We start from the raw sequence: 16,648 nt of genomic DNA on the forward strand, positions 1-16,648 counted from the left end.
TACAAAAGTTTATAGACAACTGCCTTGGCAAGAGTGAGACTGTTGGCTCAACTCCTGGTTGAGAGATTCCTGGAGATTTGGGGCAGAGCCTGGATAATGCATGGAGGGGAGGGCGCCCAGGAGGGATGTGATGTCCACCTTCCAAAACAGCCATTTTCTCCAGGGAAACTGATCTCTGTCCTCCAGAGTTCAGTTCTAATTCTGGGAGGTCTTCAGGCCTCACCTGGAGGCTGGCAACGCTATGGCAGCAGCCACCCAGGAGAGAGCAAAGTCCTTTCCAGCCCTTGTTTCTGGCAATCCTTCAAGTACAGATGTCACAAACTGGAACCTGGTCAAGGGTGGCCTGGCCATTTAGCTCCCACTGGAAGATCCCAAGTGGGCAATAGTCCCTGGGAGCAGCCGCCAGACCCAAGCAGCAACGGCGAGCTGACGCCTACTGTTGTTGGTCCCACCCGAGTGGCCCTGGAGCAGCGGCTTGTGGCCCCACAGCCTCCCCCGCTCACAGCCTGCCCCTGAACCTGCTCAAGCTAATCAGTGGCGCAAGACGCGTGTCGGAAGTGGAGAAACTCCTTCTCAACCCTTCCTGGCCGGCCTCTGCAAAAGGATCGAGAAAGCCCATCCTAATCCTTCCACCGAGGGCGGGAGGGGGCGAAGATAGAAAAACGCGCCGCGCTGCAGGGCCCGACAGGCAGAGCGACCGAAGCGCCGTCCCGGCTCACCTCGCCTAGGAGGGAGAGGAGAGCGCCTGCGCGCTCCTGGCAGCCGCTTAACCCTCTAAGTGCCGTCTCCGCCTCTAACCTGCAGCTCGCCTGGCCGCTTCGAGCCTGCGAGACCAGAGACGGGCAGAGAGCAGCGTGACCATGTCTCCCGTCGTCGCCCGGACGTTGCTGGCCGCCGCGCTCGCATTGGTTTCCCTCGACTCGCTACGAGCAGAAGCGAGTGGCCGGGCGCCACCATCTGCAAGAGCGACCGAGCAGCGCTTCGCTCAGGATGTCCTGACCGTGTTCGGAGACAATCGGACTCTCTCCCCCGGCCAGGTTAACCGAATGCTGCAGCAGTTGGGAGCGGCGCACCGGGTGGAGGACTCGCTGCCCCGAGAGCCGGAGCTGCACTTCAACCAGGTACCGCCGCTTTCTCCCCTTCCCTCCCACTGTGGCGTTGCAGAGCCCTTGGTGGTGTTTCCCCTGCCCGGTTTACGGAAGGCGAACGGAGACACTGAGTGAGAGCGATTGAGTGCCCCGAGCGTGGCTTTGGTAGAGATTTCACTCCCCCAGAATCAGAATCCCAGCCTCTGGGGATTTCTCATACCTTTGAGTTTCATGCCTTTGAAATTTTTCAGCCTTTGAGTCGCTTTCCACCTGTTTGTCTGCTTGTGTGAATGCGGGTTAGGCGGTAGCGGGCAGAGATGTTTAAATGGAACGTACGTTGAGCCAACTTCAGAGGACGGCGGAAGACAGGAAGGCCTGGCGGGATCTGGTCCATGGGGTCGCGAAGAGTCGGACTCGACTGTGCGACTGAACCACAACAACGACCTGTTAGTTTGCCCTGACCTAGACGGTCCAGGCTAGCCCCGATCTCGTCAGATCTCGGAAACTAGACAAGAGCGGCCCTGGTTAGGTCTTGGATGGGGAGCCACCGAGGAAGTCTAGGGTGTCCAGGCAGTCTCAGAGGGTCCCGTGGCAAACCGCTTCTGATCGCCTCTTGCTTTGAAAACCGTCTGGGGTCGCCATGAGTTGGCTGCCACTTGACAGCAAAATTAAAACAAAACGAAACCCAACCCAGTTTAAAATGCTTGTTTGGTATTTGAGTGGCGCATCTGGAAACAAAAAAGCTCTTTGAGGGCACTTTCTCTCACACACACACCAAATAACACACTTTCAATTCACTTTCAGTGCACTGCAACTGGATGTTACTGTACAGTGTGTGAAATGGCAAAATCCACTTGCAAACGGTTGCTGAAGCGGATTGAAACTGCATTATTTAGCATGTGAAAATACACCCATGTTGACAGGTGCAGGTTCAGGAGTGTATACAATGGATCCTATGCAAGCTAGAGACATCAAAGTCACAGGGAATCCTTGAAGCAGTTAACGGTTGTGGAATCCTCCATCTCACTGATCATCTGAATGTGTTAATAAGCCAGGCAAGGATGCAAACTGGGTGTTGAGCCAGCCAGGTGGTGGGACTAACCCCTGTTAAACTAATCTCTAATACTCTTAAATGTGTCAGATACTCTACAGAACAGGATCCTAACCAGAGGCTCTGAGAGTTACATTTGCCAGAGTAGACAGGAGTTGACAAGGAGTGATAAGCTGGGGGCAGTGGAAGATGTTAAATCCCATTTGAATCACACTGTTTGTCCCACTGGAAAACAGTCTTCGAACCTGTTTGCTTAATCCCCATTGTGTGTACAACCTGTTTTAGGAATGGGGATGTAGGCATATAAATGCCTATCTTAGCAGGCCTCCCTCATGCAGTCTGATCCTCCCCCCCCCAGGGGTGTGTAGGCATTTGCATTGATACTGGGGTTTCCTGGCATGCTGGTGGAGGACATGAGGTTGAGGTTTGCTGCTGTGCCCTGCTGCTTTTACAGCCTACATATTGTGAACGGAAACCAAGACAGTTCAGGAATGACAACATATGGAGAGGAAATAAGAACCACACAGAGCAATTCTTTGGTGTCTTGACCTTTTTTTACACATTTCTTCATCATGGCCAGTGAAGGAGCTATTTTGCAAGGAGAGATTAGTAAAGGAACAGAACATTAGCCAGTTTCGTTGATTCACGTCAACAAGATCACAGACTAAATCAAGTCTAGTGGGTGTTTTTCCAGGGCGTCTGCCTTGATTTTTGATCATGGTTTTAATATGGATGAGACTGCCCAACATTGTGTGAGTTAGGCAGGCAGTGTAGGCCCAGATGGTTCTGAATGACCTTATATGGCCTTAGCTACAGAGCAGAAGTGTGGGGCTGTGGGTTGTGGATGCGATCGGTGAAATGTTCACCCATCATGGAATGGGTGTTGCACCTGTGACCCCCATAAAGTCCTGGGTGCAATCCACACAAAACATCACAAACATACTATGATGGACCCCTATCACTCTCCCCACACTGGCACAAATTTTCCCTTCAAAATTCTTTGGTTCCCTGCTGTGACTGAGCAGCCCTTGGTTGTGTGTAAATAACAGAGGTTTTTGAAATAATTTCTGTCGCACAGAATATATTCTGCTTTTAACCCAGCCCAAGGAATGTGCTGTGGAAAAGCAGGAGCCCTCTTTTTATTTCCCCTTTGAAATGGCACTGGAGACAGTTTAACAGTAAAACAAAAGAACAAGTTTATTCAACAGGCAGGGATTGAATCGGTATAGTCAGGGATTGGGTTTGCTGAGGTAAAAGTGGTTGATAATACAGAATTCACTTCTTTGAGCAGGCAAAATGATGTTAAAAAATATAGGTAAAGGTTCCCTTGCTCGAAAGCCAGTCGAATCCGACTCTAGGGTTGCAGTGCTCATCTCCGTTTCAAAGCCGAAGAGCCAGCGCTGTCCGAAGACATTTCCGTGGTCATGTGGCCAGCATGACTAAACACCAAGGCGCACGGAACGCTGTTACCTTCCCACTGTAGTGGTACCTATTTATCTACTTGCAATTTCTTGCTTTTGAACTGCTAGGTTGGCAGGAGCTGGAACTAGAGACGGGAGCTCACTCCGTCATGCGGCACACTCGAGTCTTGAACTGCTGAACTACCGACCTTCCAGAGCCTGCAGTTCAGCGTCTTAACCACTTGAGCCACCGCTTAATTACATTTAATTAATTTAATTATTAAAGCTTAATTACAGGTATTCTTAGTTGTATGATGTGTTTTACTTAGTATTTTAGTTATAGCAACAATGTTTCTTCAGAGAGTTTCCTATGGTAGTTCAGGTTTCCTGGAGTTGGTCACTGACTTTGTGGCCCTAACTCACTCGTTGGCTAAATTACAGTTTATTTCTATATCCTGAGTTGTTTAAAACCGTTTTCCCTTATAACAGACTAGGATCCTCCTCAGAACTAAACCCTCAGAGACACTGGGCAGCGATTAACCTTCTTCTCCTCAGAGGAATTAACCCTGTTCCTTTTGGGCTTGAAAGGGAGTTTCCACACACTACCCCAATCACTCTTCCCAAATCTCTCTCCCCGTTCTGGTGTCTGAATAAAGTGGACTTCAGCTTATGTTGACCCTTGGAGTTTGAATTCTTATAGCGAATTCTTCCTGAGGCTAGGAATACTACCGTTAAGGCAAGGAGTCTTTTACTTTCACTCTGCAGGTGAACCTGTCTGACTTATCATGTCAGACTCACAGACTCCAAAACTCTGTCAGAAACCAACTGACTGCCTTCAGAATGGTTCCAGACTGACAACTGACCACTCCCCTCAGCACTTAGCTGATCATATAGTTTTCTCCACTGGCACTGGCCAATCAGAGAAGAGGAGCAGTCCTCACTTCCAGGGAAAAGTTAACACTTTATCTCCCGGAAATCTGCACTATGAAACCTGCTTTTAAAGCGCAGTCCGTCTCACACACCATAACTATTTTTATCCTAAAGTGAATGTGCTACTTTCAACATCAAGGACACATAGGGTGGATCTGTTTTGCTCACTCAACCAGTTTCCCTCTTTATTACACTTCCACTCTTTTTGTCCATGCAAGACTCACGATCTCTAGCACAGCCTTTTTGGTGGTCAAACCCCCCCCCCCCCTTTTCATCAGTGGAAAAACTGGCTGGATCCAACCCATAGTATTTTCATTACTTTTCCTCACTGTTATAAGGCTCCATTACCTGGAGACATGGCAATGTCTGTACACCATTAAAAGCATTGTAAGATTTTGTTTGGCCTAGATTAAGTTAAACTAGAAGGAAGAGAGGGTGAGGTTTTAAGCCTTGGCCTGTACTGGGTAATTCAGAAGTGTTTTTATTTTCATAAATTGTCACCTGTACTGAGCCTTTTCCAATGGCATGGGCTAGAAAGCGAATGAATGCGTATCCTAAAGAATGTGCTCAGTGTGGGTATATTCTTATTGTACTGTGATTGCAAAAACTCTTTAATATGAAGTTTCGGGCGCCAATAGAACAGGAAAAACGGCTTGGGTAATTGTATGTCCATTAGTATTTAATTATGGTTTCATTGGCCATGTGGTCTAATTGGAGCCATCCCTGATACACCATGACTGAATTTTAAAAATATTTTTGACCTTGAACTTTAACACAAATAATTACAAATAGTAGGTTAGAAATTGTCATTAACTTTCCTCCCAAGCATGTACCTATATTAGTAATACAGTAAGTATGGAGGGGGATGGGACTCAAAGGTTATTATTTTCCGAATTCTTCGCAGACTGAATAGATTTTAAAGAATATTTAGAGAAATATTGGGATGTAAAGAACAACTTAATTTGCTTTGATAACTATTGAAAAAAGAATGATATTAGAAGAAGTATAAATGTATGAGAATAATAGTTGAAAAATATGTTACCTGTAGAATGTGACTAGTGAGTAAGGGGGAAAAGAAGAGAATTTAAGAGGTGGGCTGGAGGTTGGAGCACTGTGGGAAGTCAAAAGGGGTGGGGAAATAGGGGAAAAGGATGTATAACAATTAGTAGTATGATGTATGTTTGACCTCTTAATATATCCTAATAAATTGTTTTTGGAAAAAGGTTATTATTTTCCCTACCAGTGATGAGGCCAGTGGCTATTTACAATCTTGAACTATGAAACAGTAGCAGTGCTGTTCTACGCAGAGTTACAGTGTTCTAAGCCAGTTGACTTCTCTGAATTTAGAAAGTTGTTTGTGACTCTGCTTGGGACGATGCTGTAAGAGACTTTCTCACAGCTGGTTATAGGAACGATGGCAGTGAAGGAAGACAAGGAATGAGTCAAGTGGGGATTTGAAAAAAAAAGGCAAAATAGTATCTAGATAATACTACAACTTTATGGTCTTTAACAAACTCCACATTTTGGGGAAAAGAAAATACAAGTGCAGCCTAATTTTATGCATGCATACTTACATAGAATTAAGCCATACTGAATTCAAATTGGGCTTATACATATTATGTATCATTTGGTTGGTCCAAATAAAAGATATTATAGGGATTATGTTATAAATATTCACACAGACAGGTGACCTGCTAAGGAAACTTAAAAGAATCCGGGTTTTAGACTTTTAGGCCACAAATGAATAACATAGGTAGGAGTGGAAGGCCAGCAGGCTTAGGGTTGCCAAGTCTGGGTTGGAAAATACCTGGAGACTTTGGGGGTGGAGCCAGGAGAGGGCAGGGCTTGGGGAGGGGAGGGGCCTCAGCATAGTACAATGCCATGGAGTCCACCCTTCAAAGCAGCCATTTTCTCCAGGGGAGCTGATCTCTGTCGGCTGGGGATCAGTGGTAAAAGGGGGAGATCCCCAGGCCCCACCTGGAGGCTGGCAACCCTAAGCAGGCTTGTGCATGGTTTTGGAAAGTAGTACCTTTTGGGGGGACTTATTTATTTATTTAAAACATTTATAGACCATCTTTCTGCCCAAATAGGGTCCCCAGGGCAGTGAACATCGAGCGTTAAAACATTTAAACATTAAAAGAGTAAGGAGGAGGTAGGCAGATGGTAGCGATTCCAGGTCTGAATGTCTCTTTGGTTAAAAAACAACTACTATGTAAACAGAAAGCTAGTTGAGCAGGGAGAAATGTTCTACCCCCAGGCTTGCCAACCTCCAGGTGGGGGAAGGAGTTCCCCTGGAATTGTAGCTGATCTCCAGACCGCGGGGGATCAGCTCCTCTGGAGAATACAGTTGCTTTGAAGGGTGTATTCTACGCCATCATACCCCTGCTGAGCTCTCTTCCCACTTCAAACTCTATCTTTCCCATGCTCTGCCTCAAAATCTCCAGGAATTTCCCAACTCAGTGTTGGCATCTCTATCCCCCCCATTCATTACAGGTTTAATGCTTACAAGTTTGCTTAATCCATTTAGGAATTTCATGATTCATGCATGACAGTCAGGTTTTACAGGAAGAGTCTCAATTTGTTTACACAAAGCTTCACAGTAAGAACCAGCAGGAACATTAAACACTCCATTTGACTTCCTATAAACAGCACTGATGAAGAAATACAAATGGGAGTCCAACAAAATGAAAGGCCTATTGACTTAAAATGTTTCAGGAGTCAAACTGCAGCCCTATCGCCTCCTTGCCAGATCAGATAAAATACTTGAGCTTATGCAAAAAAAATTTTTTTTAGAATGCCGTTTAACATCTGTGAGGCTTCTGATTGCCCTCACCTATGAATACATGTGCCAAAGCAGTTTTGTGTGTGGAGGTGCTGTTCCATTTGTGCAAACATCTGCATTGCAGGGAAATGAAAGGCTCCATCTATCAGCAAAGTAACTCACACCGTACCTAAACATCTCCATTTCTCACTTTGTCTTTCTCAAGCCAATACAAGTTTCTCATTCCTTTTCAGTGCATGTCTGCTGAAGACATCCTTTCTGTCCATGGAATGTCAAACAGCAGCAAGATCACGGATTCCAGCTTCTCCACAATATGTCCAGCCGTCTTACAACAGCTGATTTTTCACCCATGTGAAAGGGCCCTGTCCAAAGGCAATTCCAAGCCAAGACCTACGGAAGGTAATACTCAGTATTACTAGTATATCCATCAGATTAATGCTTACTCTTTCAAATATGCTAAATCTGTGAATAGAAGTTGCTGCGTGTAGTGGGGGCTGGTATGATGGCCACTGTATGAGGAAAGGGAGCCCAGTGCCCTTACTGAAGAACATTATCAGACATTAGCAATGGCAAAAGTGTTGCTGCTACAGGACTGTGTAGGCATGTGGAGAACAGTGCCCACTAGATCACTCTGGAAATGGCACTTGTTTAGGGCTTCCTTAACAAATGCTGAATGATTCTGAGGACGGTGCCTGGGGAAAGTAGTATTTGGGGAGGATATGATAAGGGTGTGCTAGGGATTTCCCTTAATCTCTGGTGATGTGCTAGGAATTTCCCATAATCTCTATGGTAAAGACCATAGAGGCACAGGGGCATTCATATAGTGTCATTATGGAGGCCCATTTCCCAGGCAGTTTTTCTCCCAGTCCCTAATTTCTTGATCCACCAACCACTCAGTGATTGGAACTGGCAGGTCATCAACAAATCACTGCATGACCCACTGCTGGCTACATGAGAATCATACCAAACGAGGCACAATCCTGAAATGTTTGGTCTACTTGTCATAGGATTGCTAACCTCTGTGTGGTGCCTGGAGAGGTCCTGGAACTACAGCTGATCTCCAGACTACAAAGATCAGTCCCCCTGGAGAAAGTGGCTGCTTTGGAGGTGGACTCTCTGGCATTATATCCCCAAACCAAGCTCTCCCTAGGCTCTCCCCCACCCATCAACAGGAAGTTCCTGTCCCAGAGTTGACAACCCTATAACAGTGCCATCCTAAACAAGAGGTCTAAGCCCACTGACTTTGATGGACTTTGTAGAGTTTAGGATGGCACTGTTACTCCAAAGAGATCTGTACGAGGTGCCTGTTCCAAGCAGAAAAAAAGGCTTTAGATGAATTCGTTACAAAATTAAAACTGCTCAGGTGGGAAATATCTACAAAAAGCCTGTGTGTGCTCTGAAAGGTCAATACTCCCATTCATAGAAATAAAGAACCAACGCAATGAGGTTTCCTTTATGATAGATTCCTGTAACTTTCGTGACATGCATTAAGTCACTATCTTTTATTCTGTATTGTTATGCCAACTTCTCCAGGAAATTCCTGGAGACCCAATCCAAGTTATCTACCAAGGAAAATTGGGTGTTTGTGGCTGTGCGTAAGTTCTATACCAGTCTATACAGAGGTCGGATGGCGAATGAGACGCTCGGCTATTTCCCAGGAAGTGAGACAACACGCTAGTCCTTAAATAAATGTTGTCTTTACTAAAGGTTTTTCATCAGGCATACAAAATCGGAATCACACAAACTCATACAAGCTCCTTAGTTACAATAGTACATTAGAACAATTACAGCATAGAAAATAACAAAAGCATCAAAATGGGGAAGACACAATGGGGCACGGCTATACTCATCTGAGGTCCAGCTGAGGAAGAACTCCCCTCCTTGGAACGCTGGGCAGCCGAAAGCAGCAGCTTGTGAACTCCAAGGCACACAGGTAGGACCAGCCAAACCACGTGTGAGCTCTCTGGGTCGCGACTCCGGAGAACTTAAGTAGTAGAGTCACTTGTAGGATCGCTTTACTGCATGTTAGTTTGCCCCGGGGCAAACAGCCACACTTCTCCTCTGCAGTTTCCTGCCCGTGTGGCAGGGGCCATTGTAGAGTTTAACTCTGTTTAGGATGGCACTGTTACTCCAGAGAGATCTGTACGAGGTGCCTGTTCCAAGCAGAAAAAAAGGCTAGATGAATTAGTTACAAAATTAAAACTGCTCAGGTGGGAAATATCTACAAAAAGCCTGTGTGCGCTCTGAAGTGTAAATACTCCCATTCATAGAAATAAAGAACCAACGCAATGAGGTTTCCTTTATGATAGATTCCTGTAACTTTCGTGACATGCATTAAGCCACTATCTTTTATTCTGTATTAATTAATCCAGAATTTATCCTCTGGTTCCATATTCAGAATTACTAATATGGATGCCTATTTTAATTCGTAACTATACATGGAAGGGGTGGAATGGCTCTGAATACAGTTTACTCGCATCTGCATGGGGCTTACACGATTAGCTATCAGTGCCCAGTATAAAAGGAGCTCAACAGTAATAACGACAGGAAAAATAATAGCTGTAAAATAGCCCCCTGATATCTGGCCAGGCCAGTGAATTTCCCCGTAAGAATGATTTGTCACAATATGAAAAGTAAGCAATAAGACTGTATCTGTGTGTGCTCTTTTATGATTCTTTTGCTTGCCCACTCCCTGCTGGACAGTTCTGACTTTTAAAATTTAAGTGTTAGACATGCAGCTGCTGTGGCCCTCGAAAGGTGTGGTGGGAAGTGTTTTGTTTTTCCATTAGCTGAGGCAGAAATGCAACTATCTGCGATCTGACCTTTCCTCCTAGTTTCTTCCTATCATGGTAACTCCATAGCAGTGTCCAATGGCAAGATAACGGAGGGAACGTGCTTCTTGAGAATAACAGAAGCTGTTCAAAGGTTGTCTCTCCCTCCAAGGTAGAATACGTGCCTTTTCATTTTAACATTCCACAAAAACCTGGACACAGGGTTTCTGTTGCCAAAGATAATAAGGGGTTGATGCCCTTGACTGAGCTAAATTATTTAGATTCATATAAATCCAGTTCCTGACCTGATTTTTGAACTGAACCAGCTTGTGACCCTAATGGATGATCTTTTTTGGGGGGGAGCATGTTACCTGATGGGGTGGGTTTTCCCCCAATTTCCTGGGCTGCAGCCCACTGCCAGCTAATTGGCCGGTTGGGGAAGCCCCACCCCCGAATGGGCACGCTGCTGTGCGATGTCCCTGTTGTGATGACGTCACCCGGAAGTGATATCATCGTATTGCCACCATTGAGGGGGATGCTCTAGTTTTTGGGCAAACTCTATGGTTGTTTTTTTTTGGTTCAAAAAGGTTTTTATTTTCCATTATTCTCACATTTTACATCTTTTTATCAATCAGTTATATATTCCGTTTTCCCTCCCTCCCCCAAAAGGCTTCCCGCAATGCGTCTCCCTCATGTCCCACATAGATAAATTCAAGATAACATCGAGTAATTAATATTGTTCTAGACAAAGTAAATTTTGTTTCACGTCCCAGTTCTTTTCCAGATATATTTTAAAGTCCTTCCATTCTTCATAAAATTCTTGGTCCTCTTCATTGTTCAGTTTTCTGGTTATTTTGTCCATTTCAGCCATGAACAGAACTTTTTGTATCCACTCCTCCATATCTGGTATTTTTTCTTGTTTCCAGTATTGAGCATATATCATTCTTGCTGTTGTTATCAAATACCAGAACAGTGTCCTTTTTGTTATATTTAGTTCTTCCATTTTTAAACCTAAGAGCAGAATTTCAGGTGTCTTCTTAAAAGAACATTTTAGAATCTTTTGCATTTCACTGTGGATTTTGGTCCAGAAGTCCGTAGCTTTATTGCAAGTCCACCACATATGATAAAATGAGCCCTCATGTTTTTTACATTTCCAACATTTACTAGACATATTCTGGTTCATATTTGCTATTTTCTTGGGTGTCATGTACCATCTATACATCATTTGTAACAATTTTCTTTTACATTGGTACAAATAGACAGTTTCATAGAGTTTTTCCACAAATATTCCCATGTTTCTATAGTTACTTCCTTATTCATATTAACTGCCCATTTTATCATTTGCTCTTTTACAGATTCATCCTCTGTAAACCATTTCAACAGTATTTTATACATATTAGAAACCATTTTCCTCCCCCCACTTTCCCAAACAGTTTCTACTTCATTTCTGTCTTCTCTAAAACCATAGTTTTTCTTATCCATTTTAAAGACATCATAAATCTGCATATATTTTAACCATTCATAGTTGTATTGAATTTCATCCTGCCCTTTCATTACCCATTCTGTTCCTTGCTTACTAATTAAGTCCCTGTAAGGCAACCACTCCTTGCCTTGCTGTCTTGAATATGGTGTCAAAACTTCTGTTGGTACAATCCATAGTGGTCTTGCATCTCGAAAATATCTTCTGTATCTTGTCCATGTCGCAAAACATGGTGTCTGAAAAAGCTATCCATTTTTGTCTTCTCGTACCATAGGTATGCATGCCAGCCAAACCTACAATCATGACCTTCCAGTACCAGCAGTTTTTTATTGTCCAATTTCACCCATTGTTCCATCCATGTTAAACAAACTGCTTCGTAATACAGTCTTAGGTTTGGTAGCTGCAACCCCCCTCTTTCTTTTGCGTCACAGAGAATTTTCATTTTAATTCTGGGCTTTTTGCCTGCCCAGACAAATTTCGAGATCTCCTGTTGCCATTTGGTTAATATGTCCGTCTTGTACAATATTGGGATAGTTTGGATGTAATGTATTCAGCCTGACATGCCCGGACTTGCCCGGGCTGGCCAGGCACACTTACTCTGTAGCTTCAGTCTCTAGACAAAGGATCCGAAGGATCCAAGCTGGCCCAATCAACGGGGCTAGCTTCTCAGCCGGGAGACCAATGGTCGCCCGGTTACTGTAAATAGCCTATCGGGAGTAGGGGGTGTGTTTAGGGTTTTGGTGGCGGGTTTTTCTGAACAGATATAAACCAGCCTGCGAGCTGGTCCCTTGTCTTTGTCCTGAACTAAATAAAGGTATGCTTAGCTGAAATCACTCTCCGTCTGCATACTTTTCATTGGAATAAAAATATCACTCTCGGTAACACATTCATTTTAACCACTGATATCCTACCAAACTCTATGGTTTTGAAGTTAAAAAAACTTCAAGTAAAGGCCCGGACTCCCCCGCTTGGGAAAAGGTGGGACCTGGCAACCCTACCTGAATCTCTAAGTGCCTTTTGACTATGGTATCTATCTGCACCAGCTGGCTAGGATGGGTACTGGCTGGGGGGTACTGTACTCTGGTGGTTCTATTTGCATCTGTCTGGTAGGTACTGGAAAGTGATCCTGGGAGTCTGCTGCTAGCCTTTTTGGCACCTCATACTGTTATGTGAAACCTCAAGGAGAGGTTGTCCAGAGACTTGGAACAAGCTGTCATTAGTATTCTGATGATGCACAACTCTACTTTCTTTTTTAGTGCAGTCAGGTGAGAGTGTGGATGTTCTCACTGGGTGTCTGGTAGAGCCAGTTAACTGCCCAAGCAGCCCAAGGGGCTACTTGGGGGTGCCAAACAGGCAGGGACAGTGACATGGGGGGGGGAGCAGGCATGACATAAGCCTGCCATTGTCTCCTGCTTCTGTGTAGCTGCCACCTGGGATTCAACGTGGGCTCCAGTGGGCCTTTCTCTGGAGTCCACCTTGGATCCTCCCAGAATAGCATGGAAGACAAAGTGTGGGAAGAAATGGAATACAGCAAGGTGAAGTGGAGGAGGGGGATGGGGATTTAGGTTTCCTTGAGCTTTAATTTTGGGGTGTGTGTGAAGACACTCATCCGCCCCTTTAAATGTCTGCATGTATTGCTCTGTCATACAGATCCCTATGGCATATCTAGTGTTGTCTTGAGGGTCTGGGTTTTCAGTCAAAGTTGCCACAACATTTAAAAAAAAAATGATTATAGTTCTAAAATAGAATAAAAAGATGTTGTATCAACTTCAATTGATAACTCAGAAGCTCAAGGCAACACTAGAATTTAAAATAACTAAACTGAAACTTTTGTACTCCAGTCACATCATGAGAGGACAAGACTCACTGGAAAAGACAATAGTGCTATGGAAAAGTTGAAGACAGTAGGAAAAGAAGAAGACCCAACATGAGATGGATCAGCTCAGTAAAGGAAGCCTCAGTAAAGGCCTTTAGTTTGTAAGACCTGATCAAGGCTTTTAATGATAGGAAATTTTGGAGGCCATTCATTTATGGAGTCGCTGCAAGTTGAAAATGACTTGATGGCACATCACACACACATGGGGATGCCAAAAAATTATTCTGAAATAGGAGAAAACAGGGATATGAATCAAATCCACAGCTGCCATAACTATCCCTCCCCTCCCCCAATAACTGTAGAGGCCAAATGCTGCTAGAAGCCTAATCTTTGGACTTGTCTTTGGTCTGGATCATTTTGCTTTATCCTGCTGTAAATTTGGCTACTTTGGAAATAAACCATGCTTCCAATTTTTCAAGCTGAATGGGTGTGATAGTTTCTTTTATTGGTCCTGCATGCCCTTTGGTTCTGACTATCTCGCCTTTAACGCTTCTTTTTATTCACAGCCTACTCCTTCAGCATGCACGCACACACACACACAATCCCTCCCAGCACTATAGTTCATTTGATTTTCATTCAGTTTCATTGTGGTCTTTGAATGCTCTGCGTATCACTTTGCTATTGCTATATGACTTTTGTAAAGAGATGCCACTGTATGGTTTTATTTGGCATGTCATGTTACGCTCCATGATTTTAGCATGAAAGATTGGAATTTCACCTCTGTCAGAAATGTCATCCTTCCTTTGAAATCATGTCATACATTTCCCCTGCAGTTTAACATATATAATGGTTTATGATACACTGTTTCTAAGTGAATTGCCCCAATAAATTCTGTTATTCGAGGTGGGAGAGGAGTTTTTCTTTCCCAGTCAGCAGATTTTAAAGCAATTGGCACATGCATCATTTTCTTATCCTGGCCTGACCCTAATATTTCTCTGGGTTTCAGTCCCAGTTGCAGCTGTTCAGCAAAGAGATCTGTGATTATTTTTTTTTTGCCCAACGAGTTACTCTCAAAAGACACCCTGCCAAGTACCTCTGTCTTTTAACGTCTATAGTGTTTCTACCATGTGTTTGTTTTTTCCTCACAGTTTGGGGCTTTGGTTTCCTCGCCGTGACTATTATCAACTTTGCATCACTCCTTGGATTGGTTTTAACTCCTCTTTTAAGGAAGCCATATTTTCCCATGATCTTAACCTACTTTGTAGGATTGGCCATTGGAACACTTTTTTCCAATGCAATTTTTCAACTTATACCAGAGGTAAGAAGGAAAGAGTTGAAGAGGGACTGTGGTAGAAGTGGGAACATGGGGTTGGATCCAACCAGGTTTTCTGTTGATGAAGCAGGGAAGAGGGAGCTCCCTTTGACCAACAAAAAGGCTAGGTTGCAGATCATGAGCCCACCGTGGACAAAGGGGACATGGGGCAGGGGTTTTAATGAGGAGGGGGATGGGGGAAGATTGAATAAAAAAGCTGGCTGGATCCAACCCTTTTATTCCACAGGCAACCAGTTTATGTCAGTATTTATAAGCCAAATGTGGTGATTCATTTAAAAATGATTTTTCTTCCTTTCTAGGCATTCGGATTTGATCCCAAGGTAGACAATTACATTGAACAAGCAGTAGCTGTGTTTGGTGGATTCTACATTCTCTTCTTTGTGGAAAGAGTTCTTAAAATGATACTGAGGACCTATAGCCAGGTGAGTAAGTAGCAGGATGTACTGAGCTGTGCAAGCTTTTTATTGTTAAAAAATCAACTTATTATTTTTATATTTATTTACTTCATTTGTACCCTGCCTTGCTTCCCATTGGGGACCCAAAGCAGCTTATATTGTCTCCATTTTGTTGTCACAAAACCCCTGTGAGGTAGGTTAGGCTGAGAGTGTATTCCTGGCCCAAAGTCATCCAGCAGACTTCCAAGGCAGAATGGGGTTTTGAATCTGGCTCCCCCAGATCCTACAACAACAGTGTACCCACGATATCACACTGGCTCTCAATGTCTTTTTAATTGTAGTTAATTTTAGGTGTAAATACTGAGCCTGGGTTTAAACTAGTTGTTATTCTATTATTAATAATGTTGCTTAATATTTTAATTATGCACCTTAATAATCATGTGGTATAGTGATCAATGTATCTTCAAATGCCCACTCAGCAATGAAGCTTGCTAGGACATTTATTTTTATTTATTAATTCGATTTATATACCGCCCTCCTTGCGTAGCAGGCTCAGGGAGGCTTACAGTTGGTTAAAATACGTTAGATGCATTGAAACAATGCAATAATGTAGTATGCAACAAATGGCAATCATAACTACATATAAATACATATAAAATGATAAAATGCTGATGGCGGTAGCATCCCATAGAGTCGAATTACACTGGTTGTTGTTATTCAAGTTAACAAAGAGGGCCTTAACAGTTCAGATGTTAACTGCTCAGATGTTATCAGTATGTTTTCAGTGGTCAGTGGCATCTCCTAATCGAAGGCCTGGTGGAAGAGCTCCGTTTTACAGGTCCTGCGGAACTGTAGGAGGTCCCGCAGGGCCCTAATGTCTTCCAGGAGCTCATTCTACCAGTATGGAGTTGCCACTGAAAAGGCCCTAGCCCTGGTAGAGGCCAGTCTGGCATCTTTCTGACCAGGGAGAGTCAGATGGTTTTGAGGCGCTGACCTCAGTGCTCTCTAGGGAACATGTGGGGAAAGGCGGTCCCTCAGGTAGGCAGGTCCCTGACCATATAGGGCTTTAAAGGTTAAAACCAGCAACCTGAAGCGAATCTGGTATGCTATTAGCAGCCAGTGCAATGCCTTCAGCACAGGCTGGATATTCCCGCACTGAGAGACCCATCAACAGCCTGGCTGCCACATTCTTTACCAGCTGCAGCTTCCAGAGTTGCAACAAGGGCAGCCCCATGTAGAGAGCATTACAGTAGTCTAGTCTTGAGGTGACCATAGTGTGGATCACTGTTGCTAGGTCATTGCGTTCGAGGAAGGGAACCAACTGCCTGATCAGCTGAAGATGGTAAAAGGCTGCTTTGGCGGTGGCTGCTACCTGGGCCTCCATCATTAAGGCGGCATCCAGGAGCACCCCTAAACTCCTGACCCTTGGTGCTGGCCCCAACTGCACCCCATCGAAGGCCGGTAGTGGGATCTCTATCCCTGATCTACTCCGAATCAGGCACAGGACCTTTGTCGGATTCAATTTCAATCAGCTCAGTCTAAGCCAACCAGTCATGCCCTGAAGCGCTCGGTCCAGATCTTCTGGGGTAGAGTCGGACTGAC

At 44.3% G+C, this 16,648-nt stretch overlaps 1 protein-coding gene across 1 annotated transcript in view; it reads left to right on the forward strand.

Annotated features, from left to right (window-relative positions):
• The first annotated feature begins 793 nt into the window (after positions 1 to 793).
• Positions 794 to 16,648, forward strand: part of SLC39A8 (solute carrier family 39 (zinc transporter), member 8) — a 39,780-nt gene continuing 23,925 nt past the window's right edge. Inside the window, exons 1-4 of the mRNA XM_015405775.1 lie at positions 794 to 1,121; positions 7,485 to 7,650; positions 14,467 to 14,636; positions 14,951 to 15,073. Of these exons, the coding sequence (XP_015261261.1) occupies positions 861 to 1,121; positions 7,485 to 7,650; positions 14,467 to 14,636; positions 14,951 to 15,073 (720 nt within the window). The 5' untranslated portion in view covers positions 794 to 860. The remainder of the gene's footprint in view (positions 1,122 to 7,484; positions 7,651 to 14,466; positions 14,637 to 14,950; positions 15,074 to 16,648) is intronic.

The sequence above is a fragment of the Gekko japonicus genome, unplaced genomic scaffold, assembly GCF_001447785.1.
Source record: "Gekko japonicus isolate JY-2015 unplaced genomic scaffold, Gekko_japonicus_V1.1 scaffold81, whole genome shotgun sequence".
NCBI lineage: Eukaryota > Metazoa > Chordata > Lepidosauria > Squamata > Gekkonidae > Gekko > Gekko japonicus.